This window comes from Austrofundulus limnaeus, unplaced genomic scaffold, assembly GCF_001266775.1.
Source record: "Austrofundulus limnaeus strain Quisiro unplaced genomic scaffold, Austrofundulus_limnaeus-1.0 Scaffold70, whole genome shotgun sequence".
In the NCBI taxonomy this organism is placed as follows: Eukaryota; Metazoa; Chordata; class Actinopteri; order Cyprinodontiformes; family Rivulidae; genus Austrofundulus; species Austrofundulus limnaeus.
Genome location: NW_013952472.1, coordinates 461,045 through 476,694, shown reverse-complemented (window position 1 = coordinate 476,694; position 15,650 = coordinate 461,045). Strand labels below are relative to the sequence as shown.

The 15,650-nt window shown below is 36.0% G+C and overlaps 1 protein-coding gene across 3 annotated transcripts in view; it reads right to left on the bottom strand.

Moving 5' to 3' along the window:
* Nucleotides 1-15,650, bottom strand: part of si:ch73-181d5.4 (death-inducer obliterator 1) — a 64,511-nt gene that overhangs the window by 23,164 nt on the left and 25,697 nt on the right. For all 3 annotated transcript variants that reach the window (XM_014010538.1, XM_014010536.1, XM_014010537.1), the window contains exons 8-16: nucleotides 4,860-5,385; nucleotides 3,936-4,095; nucleotides 3,626-3,742; nucleotides 3,408-3,515; nucleotides 3,114-3,270; nucleotides 1,538-2,138; nucleotides 1,266-1,419; nucleotides 1,078-1,167; nucleotides 796-991 (exon numbers count right to left, since the gene is read on the bottom strand). In XM_014010538.1, coding sequence (XP_013865992.1) covers nucleotides 796-991; nucleotides 1,078-1,167; nucleotides 1,266-1,419; nucleotides 1,538-2,138; nucleotides 3,114-3,270; nucleotides 3,408-3,515; nucleotides 3,626-3,742; nucleotides 3,936-4,095; nucleotides 4,860-5,385 — 2,109 coding nt within the window. The remainder of the gene's footprint in view (nucleotides 1-795; nucleotides 992-1,077; nucleotides 1,168-1,265; nucleotides 1,420-1,537; nucleotides 2,139-3,113; nucleotides 3,271-3,407; nucleotides 3,516-3,625; nucleotides 3,743-3,935; nucleotides 4,096-4,859; nucleotides 5,386-15,650) is intronic.

The following is a 15,650-nucleotide window of genomic DNA, read 5'->3' as shown; positions in this document are numbered from 1 at the left end:
AGGAAGAGAATGAAGCCAGTCCATGTTGATAAGGCTTCCAAATTAAAATAAATTTATCTGACAAAGCAGCAGCTCTCATTTACAGCCGTCTCGTTCGGCACAGTACTTCTCTACTCTCAGTAGGGTTGTTTACAACACACGTGATTTCTGGTTAGCTTCTTAGCTTAGCCTCCGTCACAGCGACATATGTCGCAGCCAACTGATCCAATCATTTTAAACTTCAGCAGAGGCCACGCCTCCTGCAAGAATCACTTGTCTATGCATCAAGTCCAAACCCTTGTACGAAGCAAAGTGAAGGACAGGGTCTGGTTTAAACCAGGCTAGTCAAATTCTAATCTTTTGTTATTGTTTTTTCTTACTATTGCAAGTCCTGTCACAATAATGCTGCATATATACCATTTTTCTGCTGTTTTTTAAATCAGCATTAATCATGGCTACAGCACTGAATTGTATTGTACTTAAAGTTCTGTTTAACTGACATCCAGGTATTTACTGATGTTGCATATTGTGCAGGGAGCTATTTTTCAGTAACCCTGACCAGCGTTATTAAATATTTCCTATAGCTTGACTGCATTTTGTTCTGAGCAATGATCTAAACAAAAAACAGGAAGACAGCTGACAATGTCAATGTAAGAGACAGGAAACCTGATCATAATCTGCTGTTTGTTGTGATAGTTTGTGATGAAGATGTTAATCTATTCGTAAACATCAATGCAAGTGAAAAAATGATGACAATATAGTTCAATTTAAGCCAAGATTAATGCAAATAAATTCAGATAAGTCAAGTATTCGTACCTGGCCCTTCAAGAGGTTGTAGTATAGAGGGGATTGATTCCTTTGCACTCAGTGGGACAAGGTAAATATCTTTGATAGAGCGGCTGACATTGGAAACCACACCAAAACGTCCTCTGCTACTGAAATAGGAAAACAGGGAGACATAGGCCACTTCTTCCTCGTCTGTCGCTGGGTGAAACCGAATCACACACAACTCCTAAAGAAAACAAAAAGTAAACAAACGAATGTGTAAAATTAAGACGCGCTCTCCATATTACTGGTGGAAGTTAAAATCTTGCTTGCCTTTGTAACTGACGTCTTTAGTTTCTCAACATAATCCCACACGGTTTCAGGCAAGATCCTTCCACCAATTTGTATGGTATCAGGTAGATCCTACACAGGGTACAAAAACAAAAACTTCAAATTATTTGTTTTATGACAGTGATACAAATTTTTAATGTAACTCAGTGAATTTAAAATATCAAGCGTACCGCTTTAAGACTTTCTCCAGATCCTGAAACAACATATCCTTTAGTCATAAACTTGGCAACAGTGAGCATGTTTAGAAAGCCTTTCCACAGTATTTCTTGTTTGGATAGAAACTGTGCAGTAACACCATCTGCTGGGGATTGGGAGACCATCATCCTAAAACACAACAGCATGATAAAAATCATTACCATCCATTCCAGTGTTATCATAAATATATATTTTATGTGCAGAAAAATTCTGAGGCTTTAGAGTATTTTCAAGACTCTTTAGGTACCTTGAGGATGTGCCATAAAGTCTGGGGTCAGCAGAGGAAGACGGCTTCATCAAGATGGATTTAGGTAATGGTTTAGGTGGTGGTGCTGAGTGGGAGGTAGAGGTTTCTTTTATAGGAGCATAAGAAGCTGCTTGGTTAACACTTGTCTTATTGGGACTAGTGATTCCACCAGATGATGCAGTGAACCTGCTTGCTGCAGTTCGGGGGTCACGTCTTGTGATGGTTACCGTGGAGGCAGTCGGTATCACAACAGGCGTATATGATTTTATTGGTGCCACTGCTGTAGATGTTTCTGAAGTTGGAGACTTAGGGAACTCCATAACAGGGGAAGCAGGAGACTCTAACGTAGGAGAGGCTGGAGACTCCATTATTGGGGAAGCAGGCGATTCTACAATTGTCAGTTTTGGAGAGTCCATGATGTGGAACGAAGACTCCATTTGTGACGGTGGTGGAGAATCCATAACAAGAGAGTCAGCTGGTGCTTGAAGAGGGGAGTCATCTTTTGCAGACTTCCTCCAAGATGATTCAATCTTATCTTGAGGCACAGATAACTTGAGCTTTTTCTTAGAAGGTTCTTCACCCTCTGCAGAGTTAATTTGGCCTTTGGAAATATATTAGAAACAGTTTTAATGCAGGAAAGATCCATTTGTTCAAAACATTTTTGAGCTAAATAAACAACAGCTTTTCCTAAACATCAACATTTCTTTAGGTACCCATTTCAAGACAGTTTTTGCTCCTTCACTAATAAATCATGCAATCTATCTATCTGAATCGTTTTTAAATCTCTGTAAATAAGTATTGCAACTGACCAAACCAAAGGCAGCACTAAGATTTAACAGAAGAAATACAGACATTTGAAAATTTATACTTTGTAAAAAGTTGTTTAAAGTGCATGTGACAAATTTTTTGGAATAAATTTGAATGCATTTTTGGAAAGACAACATTAATAATGTAATACAAAAAATTTTTCAAGCTGCTGAGATGAGCAGTTGTTGAGATATTTGCACGTGAAGTGACAGGGGGTGATGTCAAAGGGGACTGTCTGACCGTAAACAGAGGAATGCAACAACTAACAACACAGACAGTGGAGCAGACTTTGACATTTCTTTTAGATGTTTTGAGTCACTAACAGAGTCAGAGTTCAAATATTGTTTCAATAAACAAAGACTAGAGAATTTATTTTCTGAAAGAGTTCCCCTTTGATGTCACTTCCTGTTTTACTTTGGCTGAGCCAGGTAGAAAAATATGCGATGTTATGTGACAAAACGTGTGAAATCATGTTTCTTAAATATAAAGGTATCTTCTTTGACTTTTGTGTTTGAAGGATATGCATGTCTCAGGCACTTTAACTATCACTAAGGGTTATTCTCAATACTGTCGTCTCTATATCTATGTAGATATTTTTATCAACATAATTCAGTTTGTGATTTTCTTTTACTTATACACACCAAATTTCTTCAGTCCTGTGATTTAGTGTCTTGCCTGCTGAACCTCTGACCAGGTCAAAACAGATTACACTAACAAACTGTGGATCAAATTAAATTAAAGGGCCAGTACTGCTTTGCCAAACATTCACCTGTGCATATCTTGCATTTCAGGTCAAAAAGGTGAGCTTTGTGTTCCGATGTAGTGTCCTTTAGCATGCAAGAAAGAATATCTGGTCCCGTGTTGCCCTGGCTTGATTGGTTAGGTCTGAGCTTTGACGGTGGAGCAGGGAGAACCCTTTTCTGTTCCTGGACATAAAATACATCAATACAAAGCACAAACTTTAAGACCCAACTTTCATTAATAACCCAGCATCTAGCAATCATTTGTATACAAAGGCATACAGTGAACAATTACGCTTAATACTAATATCATAAGTACAAACCATTTTCTCTGGTTTTCTGTCTGGTCGAACTGGTTTCAAGCTTGACAAATCAACTTTCACTGCTTCAGGCTTCTTCAAATGTATCACTTTAACATCTTCATCTTTAACCTTCATAATCAGAAGCAATCACAAAACATAATTCTTTTGTTACAAATACTAAAATATCTAAAGAAGTTTGACTAAATCACATTATTGTTTTTGGTGCCTGTTTTCTTTACCTGTGTTGTTTCTTTAGCCATAATTTCAGGTGCCTTCGTAGCCTGCATGTCTTTTTGACTCATTCTGACAAGTCTGAAGGGACCAATTTCTCCATGTATGACACGATACAACAAACCCTGAAGAAAATTAGGAAGTGGAACATTAATTTGAATAAAAAATAAAAAGAACTGTTAGTATGAGTTATTTCTACACGATTTAACACTATTCAGTCACATTCAAATATACAATTAAAACATAAACACTCAATCAAAACCAGAAACCCTAAAGAAAAGTTCAATTAAAAAAGCAACCTTCAAATTTTGAACAAACCTTATTTCTTGGATCTTTCAGGTTAAACATAATTGTTCTGTACTTGTTCATATATTTGCTGTCTGTGTTACGAAAGATGTCGAACATTTCCTTCTCGATACTAGCTACAAGCTTTGTAACTTCACTCTCAGGCATTTCCAGATCTTCACAATCAGAGATCCTTAGAAATAAAGCAGACAATAATCATTAGAGTACAGTCAGACATGGGTTATTTTTTAACCTTTGATTCTTGAAAATTCATTAACATTTACATAAACATTTAAGTGATAAAGTGTACTTGCTTAAATATTTTCAACACAAGATGGAAAATTCTAGTAAAAAAAAGGCAATCTAATGTTATAGTAAAACATTTACATTCTATTTTACAGAATGGTATATTCATACTTCTTATCCCACCATATTCAAATTCACTCTAACCAGGAGGCGCCAAATATCTGGGTAGTTGCTGTTTTTAAATGACATTTTAAACCAATTTTAAGAACTGGTTTAAATGTGTGTATGTGTGTGTGTGTGTGTGGACGTTTTTTTCCTACAACATGGGGTATTTTTTACAAAAAAAAAGCAGCCAGGTGGGGACCAAAGTGAATCGTACGGGTCCAAATGCATGTTACAGGTGTGGGGTTAGGTTTAGGACCAAGGTTTAGGTTAGTTTTAGGGTCAGGTAAGTTTCTGTGAGGTTAATTTTAGAGTATATGGTCAGGGTTAGGATATAAAGTCTAAAAAACATGAATGGAAGTCAATGGAAGGTCCCCACGGGGTCAAGAAACAAACGTGTGTGTGTGTTATATTTTGTTTATTCTTAGAACCTAAAGTGAAAATACCTACTTTTTTACCATGACAAAATATTTGCAAATAACTAAATAAAAGCAAACCAAACAAACAAGAAATAAGAGTTCTCGTAAACATCTGTAGAACAGTTCTCACCTCTTGAACAGGATGCTTGTGAGGGAGCGCTGGATGCTCTGTCTGATCTGGTTGTTGGGCTGAGAGGGTCTGGACGAAGGGGCACTGGGTGCTGGTGGTACAAGCAGATTCCGGGTTTCGTTCAGCAGTGCTGGGGCTGAAGAGAGCTTCTGGCCAGATGTTGAGGCTGGTTTGCTGGATGGAAGCTGAGATACAGACTGTTTTTTTGGGATAACATACGAGGTCTTTGTAACCATTAGAGCACCGGTCTCATGAAGTCTGGCAGCTGATGTGGCTGACGACTGTGCAGCTGGAGGCTGAGTAGGTTGTTCAGGTGCAGGTGGTGTTGCAGTTTTTTCCTCCACACACTGTTTCTGTGGCATAACACTGCTTTCAGGTTCTTCTTCTTCAGCGAGGCTCGGTAATGGAGCTTCCTCAAGTACAGGCTGGGGAGGGAGAGAACCGTCTGTTGAGGTGTCCTCTAGACCCTGTTTCTCAGGAGGTGAGACCTCATTTTTAGTCTCTAGGTTTTGACTGACTTCATCAGCTGTTGGAGAAAAAAGAAGAAAAAAACAGAACATTACAAAACACACACACACACACACATATACTGTATGTATATATATATATGTATATATATATATATATATATATATATGCACACACACATATACTGTATGTATATACAGTATACATATACAGTATATATATATATATAAATAAAAACAAAAATATAAAAAAATATATATATATATATATATTATCCTGGCACTTAGCTTTCTATTCTGTGTTTAAATACAAACATTGGTGGACTACTGCCCACTATGCCTGGTATCACAACACAGACAGGCAGGGAAATTTCAGTATGCATTGCTGCTGCATTTTTACTGTGGAAAGAAAAACGTTTAGTCAAATTCTAGCCTGGCCCTTGCCTTCCTACGCAGCTCTGCTCAATTCTAGTTTCCCTTCACTGCTCCGTCTGGGACTTCTCCCATTGAGATGGATTTCGCTGGCAGATTTTTAGCCGGGCCAATCAGAAAACAGAACGTCAATTTTCTGCGCAGTGTCTGCTTGTAGTTTATTTTACCTGGGCCAATCAGNTATATATATAATCCAATGCTATAGCATAAGGCTTTTGTTTCTTAAAATTTAAATCCCATCCTATAAGAGTGTTCTGATGATTTCTGTATTTTTTTGACAGTGCTGAAATCCATGTTTCCTATTTGTAGTCCCTGGGATATACTTTATATACTTAATCATTTTACTTTTGCTAGTGGCCTGCAAACACCTGACATTATTGGATTTTCTGTTAGTTGGCAGAAAGTTTAAATAAATGAAGTAGCAGAAGTAGCAAGAAAACCAAATATGTCCTTACATGGTACAAACATGTATAAGCAGAGATTTTCTATGTGATTTGTATGTGCATTTACAAATAATTTCTAAAACACAATGACGCAAACATACTGTACATAAACTGGAACCTGGAAGTTGAAATAGGTACAGGACCAACTTTTCTGCAGGTTTGCTCCAGCACTAGTTTTAGGTCCATGTAAACAAATGGAATATTATCCCTAGTAAAATAAAATAAATAAAATAAAGCAACTTTTTAAAGATGTTTTCTCCTATTATTTATTGTAGTTCTTATTCTTTTGAAATATGTTTGAATATTTTTGGAATTTGTTTAGCAGTAATTAGTCATTTCATGCTTCGAATCTTATGTAACACCATGAATCTGTGCGGACTTCAAGCTCCATATCCCTAGTGTACAAACCCTGGTTCCAAAAACACAACATGGCAGCTTCTGTAAACCAGGTCTTGTTGACTTCAGTTTCCAACAAGAAAAGGCAGGAACATTTGGAGCTGTATTATAAACTTATCTATTCAACTAGATACCCAATTATACACTTTTATACACTTAATAACTGTCCATGTTAAATTTTGAAGAAATCAGCTGGGTATTTAAATAAATCCGCTTTTAAATCAGCTCTTTTTTTCTTTAAATTTTTCTCAAAGCTATGTATAAAATTTTAAATATAGTAGATTTTTTTTCCCCTTTTAAATTTTATAATAAGAAAAACTTCTCATTTAAAATATCTCCAAAACAATTTTTTTGGAGAGAAATTTTCTAGATTATCTCATCGTTGAAAGACAAATATTTTTACTAAAGCTAGTAAAGTATGGTGTCAATATAGATGCTGAAAACTGACATTTGTAATAATGGCAGAAAAGAGTTTCAAGAATCTCCAGTTCTTGTTTTTGACTTCTTGCACTTTTTTATTTTATTTTATAATTGTTTACAGAACTGTCAGTCTTTTAACTATAACCTGTTAGACAATAAATATACTATTTAGATTCATAAAGGACTTCTTAGAAAGCACACAATTTTGAAATATTTTAATTTCTTTTTAAAACATTTATGTAATTTACACGTTGTTACTGTGTGAGAACTGAAGTATGGTCATTATGTTTTGTTTCGATCATGTGACTTGCAATAATCTCAATATTCATTTCCACTTAAGTGAATTTATTTGTAAGAACAGTTTGTGTGCTTTCAAATGACTTAAACAGCAGCTGTCAGTCAGTTGTACAAGTAACACGTCACATACAGAGACACAGTGTTTACATAATGTCTGGGAGGATAAGCACTTCTGAGGCAAATACTTCTGCAATAAAGCAACTTATTTTTGATCAACAAGATCAACAAAACCCACACAAGCTCATTTGTGTGCTGCTATACTACAAATCATGTCTTCATTTATTCCACTGGACTGAAATTTGCTGATATTACTGAGATACTTTATGTGCAGCTCAGTTATAAAGTGACAGATTTTCTGTTAATTTTTCAACTTCTTTATAGAACCAATACAAACCTGTATAACACTGTCTAAACTTTAGAGGATTTGTATATTAAAATTATAGGCTAACAACAATGGCGACTCTTGTTTTTTAATATCAGCTTTTAAGTGATAGACTACTAAGTACAAACAGCAGACAAAAACACTGTATGAAAGAGGAAAACATATTTTCTTCCAACAGTAGACAAAATCTTATGAGCAGAGAATTGTTTAACTGTATTTATGTACATTATAAATAAAATATGTCCAGATTTCTACAACTAGTGTTAAACATACTGTGTGCAAATGTCATCTACCTCACTTTCAAAGTAAAAAATCTGACTATTAGTATCAGTACTATTAAAACATTTAGTAATAAGACAACAGCAGTGTCCCAAACCTGACATCAATGCCCAGCAGCACAAGAATGTCCACAATCTGCTGTGACCACTTTTATATGGCTCAGGCCTCCATTAATCAGTGGGATTAGCCTGGTTAAATAACCGTAAATAAATAAATTTATTTACTGTCTTATTGCAATCTGAAACCATCTACCTGTGAAGAAAGACAAGAATGGAACTTATGTCATGTTTGTGGACAGCGTAATCTAGATTAAAAACACCCCAAAGATGGCACACATCTCTGTGGGTGATATCTTACAAACTTAGCAAATCAAACAAGTTTAGTAATAAAGCATGACAGGCTAGAAGAAGAATGTGTATTGTGTACTTGGGGTGATTTTGCTTTCTTTAATGATGAAGGCACTGCAGAAATGCATTACTAAAAGAAGTGTAGTAAGTTGCAAAGATCCCACTGATAACCACACATTTAGTTAATGACAGTAGTTTTAGTGTCCAGTGAATTCATAAGCATGGACTGAATGTATGCAGTGTTCACTTATCCCTGTGTATAAGCCGTATTTACCGTATTTATTCATGTATAATACGATCTCATGTATAATACGACCGCCCCCCCCTTTTTGAGCTTAAAAAGCGTAAAAAATTTGATCCTCAAACTACCTCCAATTTTATACAGACCAAGATTTTTCAGCCTTTGCAGTCTTTATACATATCAGTAAAATGATCATTGGACTGTTCATTTTATTTTAACTACATATGTACTAAAAGGTATTTTGACAACAAATTTATCAGCTGTAGCAGCATCACATGAATGCTGGAATTTTACACATAGTCCACCAGGATGCGCCAACACAAAAGTCAGAGACTTCACATGAGATTTGGGCCATCTTCAAGGGGAAAAGCAGATTACTTCCTACTCACAAGCACCCCCTCTGGTGGGGAAACTTTTTTCAGGGATACAAACTTTTTCAAAACATCGGCAGATGGCAGCCATTACAGATGGACATGTGTTTGTTGTTCCAGCAGCGGCTCGGTCACACGCTAATGTCTTTAGTTCGTTATCATTCTAAGCTGCAGCACTGCCCCCCCCCCCCCCCCRKCCTTTTTTTCACATCATGTCATCTGCCTGGATCTGTTARTATCTCGCTCTGAATCACGYKMGAGTGTCAYAGGTYAGCTCGCTTCAGCTGCTTTTTATGACGTGGTCGCATTTCCGGACTCAGGCATTTTGTGAATGAAGCCGATATTTCGGTTAAAATACATAAGTAAAAATATTTATCCGAGTATAGTACTACCTCCCAACTTTATGGATGATTTAATGGATTAAATTTTACGTATTATACCTGAATAAATACGGTAATAAAAGGAACACTGTGCTCACATTTACAATAAAAACTAAATATATAAATTTTCTAAATGCATAGTTAATATTCAATTATATTGTCCATTCATTCATGTGTGGAGAGAAGTTGGACCACAAAGAAAATCCATACAAGCACAGGTGGAACTTTCACCCATCCATTTTCTAAACACGCTTGATCCTGTGCAGGGTCACAGACTCTAGTTGTCACAGGGTACACTGTGTAAGTCTGCTGAACTGTGTGAATGTTTGTGTGTGAATGGACGGATGACTGAAGAAGTGTAGGATGCTTTGAAGTCTGATGTGACTTGATAAAGCACTATATAAATTTAAGCCATTTACCATTTGAAATGAACCCAGAAGTCGAAGCTGGAATGGGACCAACCTTTCTTGTTGGCTGGTTCCAGTAAAAGGCCTAAGTTCTGCCCTGTCCATGTAAACACGGTATATATACATGTCAGACAATGTTAGAGGATCAACACTTGTTGAATCATGCACTCATCTTGCTACTGTACGTTTAAATATTTTCTTTTATATGTTTTAGCTATGGTTTGCTATTTCATGCTTAAAGAAAGATCATGCAGCACTTTGATTGTGTGAGGGGCTGCAGATGGGATTTTCTTTTGTGCGCAGGCCCTGGTTTCAAAAAGCTTCTGTAAACTGGGATTTTGTGGTATCCATTCCCAACATGAAAGAAGGCTGGCACACTTGGTCTCTAAATATACAATGTCTGAGGGTAAACCCTGGACAGTTTGCCAGTCCATTACAGGGTCACATATTTTCTCACTAGGGCCAATTTAGGATTGCTAATTAACCTAACATGCACGTTGTTGGACTGTGGGAGGAAACAAGAGACCCTGAAGAAAACTCATATACAGGAGTGGAACTTTCAAACGCCACACACAAAGTGCTGTAATTGAAAATTACCAACAAAAAATGTTTTTGCTGTAAGGTAGCAGTGCAACTACCGCAATACTGACTTACCAATAACATTGTCTTTTAATATTTTTGGTAATATTTATCATTTTTCCTTTCAAGCATTTCAATCCAAACTGACTGACTTCATGTTTCTTCAGTTTGTTGTTTTTGCATGGTTACTTTAGGACAGAGGGCTTATTTTTTTTCCCTTTGTTGTTTTTGTATTGTGCTTTTGCATTGCTTTATTGACTTTTCATTCAAATGGTACTTTTACATTCACTTACTAAAAAAAGGTTTCTACATCCTGCATCAGTCCTATTTAACTGGCAACCAGCAGATTAGTATGTCCTGCCAATAAGTTAATTAAATGTATAAGGTTTTTCAGACTTCAATGACAAATACAGTATTCAGTATACAATACTGTTATTTAGATGATCTATGACAGGGCTATACAACTCAATCTGTCTGCCAATGACATTAATATTAAAATAGATTTTAAATATTAAAAATACATTTTTTAAATTAAAAAAAATCACGGGGGAAAATTCCATTAAAATAGAGCTGTTGGCTTTCAGTAAAAGTGGCCCCAAGCTATTTAATTGAACAGCCTTGTCCTACATGTTTTTTAAATCTATTTAAGGAGGAAATTCTGGAACACACTAATACAATTTTGTATATGAACCAGCAAAGACTTTGATGTATCATTCTGTTTTTTTCCCTTCTTCTTCTATTGCTTGCCATTTGATCTAATGAGCAGTAGACAAGAATCAATAGACAAACATTCAGGACTGAGTCGATGGTATTAGTAGAACTGATTTTACAAACTCCATAATTAGGAAAAAGACAAACGAAACTGTATGTCAAGGTTAGTTCCACTCCAAACACATTGAACATGGATAAATCAGTCCAAAGCAGATTCCATGAATCGAAAAGAAAGGATTAAAAGTTTTGAAATGTTTGGGTATTCATATTAGTTGAAAGACTTTTCTGGGAATCAAAAAATAAATAAATACAAATACATTTTTTATGTATTTTAACAATTGTTTTTGCAAGTCTACCAAAGTGATGACATATGAAGGCAAACCTTAAATAAACCTTAAATGACAAAGTAAATTTTGTGGAGTACAAAGAAAAAAATTGCCTTTATCAAATACAAAGTATTAATCTATACCAACTTAAAATTACTTACAATGGGAAAAATGTGAGTGACTCACATGGAGACTTACCAATACTGGTTTCGGTATCGGGCCCGATACCAGCATTTTACAAGTACTCATACTCGTATAAAATACCCTGATACTAACCAATACCAGTATCGATACTTGTATACTGGTATTGATATTCCACTCAGGGTGTAACAATTTACATTTCAAGTAGAAAGTTTGTCAGTTCCAAGTTTTAAAAAGTTGCAGAAAATCTTATTTTTATTTATTTAAAAATTTTGCAGCAGTCATGTTGCATCATGCTGTATATTTGATTTGATCCAGTCAGAAGAGTTGTAGGCCAACAAAGAAGGAGAATCATCTTGTTCTAAACAAAATAAATGTGTTTTAAAAGTCACTGTGTAATGTTTAAGATCTAACTCAGTATTTGGTATCGGTACTTGGTATCAGCGAGTACCCAAAATGAAGTACTCGTACTAGTACTCAGTTTGAGAAAAATTGGTATCGGGACAGCACTTGTTACAACGATTAATATAACATTGTTTAATGTGTAATCTCTGATTAAATTAACCTAGATTAAATGAAAAAGAACAAAAAAAACTTTTGATACCATCCTTTGCCTCAAAACGGCACAAGTTCTTTTAAGTGTCTGCAGACAGTCTGTGAAGGATCTTGAAAGGTAGGCTGTTCCAAACTATTTGAAATGAAACTCAATTTTTGTGGCTATAGTTCAGATTCTTTTCTGTTTCTTTATATAAACCTTGGCACACAGGATGATGATGAATCAGGACTTATGGGAACCATGAATCATTTCCAGGACTCTTTAAGCTTCTTAATGTCATTTGGGGTATTTGTCTTGCTGCAGTATAAATATGGGGCCAATCAGACAAGTCTCTGATGGTATAGCATTATGAAATATTTCCTTGTGTTTTTCAGTATTCGGGACCAAATCACCAATTCCAATTGGTGAAAGGCAAAATGCTTCACTGTTGAAACTTATTATTGCACTGCTCTCCTTAAACAAACCATCATTTAAGTACGTCGTTTGTGTTTCTATAGTTAAATCATTTTGGATTGATTTCTCACCTGGAAGCAAGTTTTTCCTAAAGATCATTTCAACTTCTCCGCAATGTAAATGAATGTACCTGGGTCTCACAAGGTTTCCGACAGTTCTAAGCTGATGGCACTGCTGAACATCTTCTAATTTCAAAAGGAAGTATGCATGATGTGTCTTTCATCTGCCCTACTATGTGTCCTTGGCCATACTCTTGTCCTTACCCATACAACTGAGCAAAATCCTAAAAAATCCCTTTGTGCTAGTTTACCTACATGAATGAATGCTCTCTTTAAGGCAAAAAGTGATCAAAACAAGCATTGATTTAGGTCAGATAAAATATCACAGGCTTGACCTGTCGTGACTTCTTTTCAGGTACAGTGCAGATGCTTCAGTTCATGTGTTGATATTTTACTCTTTTTCAAAGTACCTACAGACCAATTTTAGTTTTCAGTTACAACAGCCTTCATCATCTTCACTGATCAGTGAGATTTTTATTGAAGTGAACAAGAAAATTTTTATTCATTTTTCAGGGTGGAAGCTTTACAAAATGTTTAAATGTTTTTTTCTTTCCGACATGTTCTCAGACCAACTGATTTAGACACAATTTATTGTCTCTAATGTTAGTTTGGTTCACAAGACATTTTGTCCATAAAATCACAGAGTATATAAATTATTATTCAGTTAGTTAAAATCTAAACCTGCAAACATGGAGAACCCAAACTTGCCATCATGCATCAGTTAAGATTTTATTTTTCTGCAAGTGGATTTTAAGGGTGTAATCACACCAGGAAAGTCCTTTGGTCTACTTGTTTGGTCCGGACCAAAAGTGGATTTCATTTTTTTCATTTGGTGCGGTTTACAAGTTATTATGTTTTTTTGCAAACGAACTATAATTTGTAAACAAAGCCACGAGGGTGACGATCATTGCTCCCACTGGACAGAAAGGACAGGGGCGGGACTGAGTGCACAGACCCAGAAAAAAACATGGAAGTTCTACGTGCTGCGGTTCTGATGCACACATTTTTGCTGATCAAAAGCAGCTAATTTAATGGAGGTTTTGTGATGAATTCTAATTTTGGAGTGACGTCAGTAAATGTGTCCCGCAATCCAAAGGAGACGAGGTGCTCTGCGTGTTCTGATCCACTACATGCTGACAGTAGAGCTGCTAAGCACGAGACGACGTAACAGGTATGATTTCAGTTCATTTAGCTCAGCAATGGCCCGTGAAGTCCAAAAACGTGCATGTTTTATGCAGTTGGTTCGGTTCAAGCCCGGTCTGTATTCACACCAGAAGAGAACTGAAGCGAATCGCTCCAGAGTTTGTTTGGAAGCGAACTGAGACCACCTCAAAAAGCGGGTCTCGGTCCAGTTGTTTGATCTGCACCAGAGTTTGCATGAGTGTATTCACACCTGCACAAAAAGTCCGGACCAACGCTGTAAACGAAACTCTGGTCCATTTAAAGCAGAGCAAATGTTTCAGGTGTGAATACGACCTAAGTGTCCCAGTGGACAAGATCTGAATCCTCAATGGCACATTTCACATACATTCTCTAAATGACAGAAAACAAATGACAAATCAGATCTAATGATCAGAGACGGACCTAACTTTCCTCATTTCATTATAACTCAGTAATCCAAGTTAAACCACAGTTGCATCATTTCAGCTTTAACATGTTATTCACCAACTCTTTGTTTATTGTGTTTGTTTGTTGTGTTCATTTTTATTTTATGAAAATTATTGCAAATGTTTTGTTTTCCATCTCTGTTCTGCTCTAGCAGAAGCTCATTTCAAGCTATATGAAACCATGCTCTGAAATCCTCTGATTATGAAGTTAAGGAAACGACTTTCATCATCATAAAAAGTTACTGTTTCACTTGAGCTGAACTGCTCTACATCTGTCTCAACAGACCAGAAGATATTCTTTCTCATCTCTGTGAAGAATCCAAAAACGAACCATGTCAACTTAAGCAGTTTCAGATCTGATTTGAACCAAGAACGTAGCTTGATGAATCCAAACAAGCTGGAGTTTATTTTTTTAGTAAGAGCAAATTTATTTTGCAGATCTTACTTGTAATGAAAGTATAGACTCTTGTATACAATTTCTGCATCACTTTTTTGACACAGAAATTGTAACATATATATTTTAAATACATTTAGAAAGTATCATTTTAGAAGGAATTTATATTGCATGTCAAAACTAGGGAAATATCTCTGTCAGTACTCACAAGAATGTGCTTGGGATGAAAAACAAATGAGTTTAAATCAAAATCTTTACTGTTGACTTAGTTGTGGCCATTTTTGTGTTTAAGGTTGATTAGCTGTGGAGGCCATCTCTAATCAGTTTGACTCCAGAGATAATCAGGTGTAGATGTACATCCAATGATTACTTTCTAAAAATTTTATTAAATCCATCCAGCTGTGCAAGGGATGTTTTGCAATAAGACAGATGAACACTCACAGAAATACACTTGCCTGTCATTTATGTATTCAAAATATAAAACCCTGGCTCATTCGGCTGTAATCTCCAGATAAGAATTCAGATTTGTTAAATATCTCACGTTTTCAGATTTTACATTAAAGATTTTATGAAGTGCTGTTCACTATGTGATTCATTTATAGCAGAAATTCTTCAATAGCATGCAGCTGTGTACATCCACTGTTACAATTTGTTGCACTGTTGGTTTTAAGAGGCAGAATGAAAAAATAAGTAGGTCCTCTGGATGGGTTCTACTTTAATGAAACGATACATCTCTCCTCCAAGAGACTTCTTCAATCTGAGGAGTTTCAGGTGAACTCAGCCTTATAAGCACTGCCTCCACATGGTGGACAGAAAGGTTAGTTACATGCAAGAGGACCATCAGCCAAACAATAGGTTGTCAGTGCCTCAATTGGCTCTATTGTTCATAGAAGATCATGTGGCCTATCACCTAGGGATGGGTAGCTTTGACATTTGAATCGATTCGGTACCAGTATCCGGTACCTGGGAATCGGTACCGGTACTTAACGGTACCAATTTTCGGTACTTTGTGTCTGTTTTTTTTAATAATAAACCTTTTTTTCCATATTTCTCAATATATAAAATTAACAAATATCAAGACAACATCCAACTCTATGTATTGT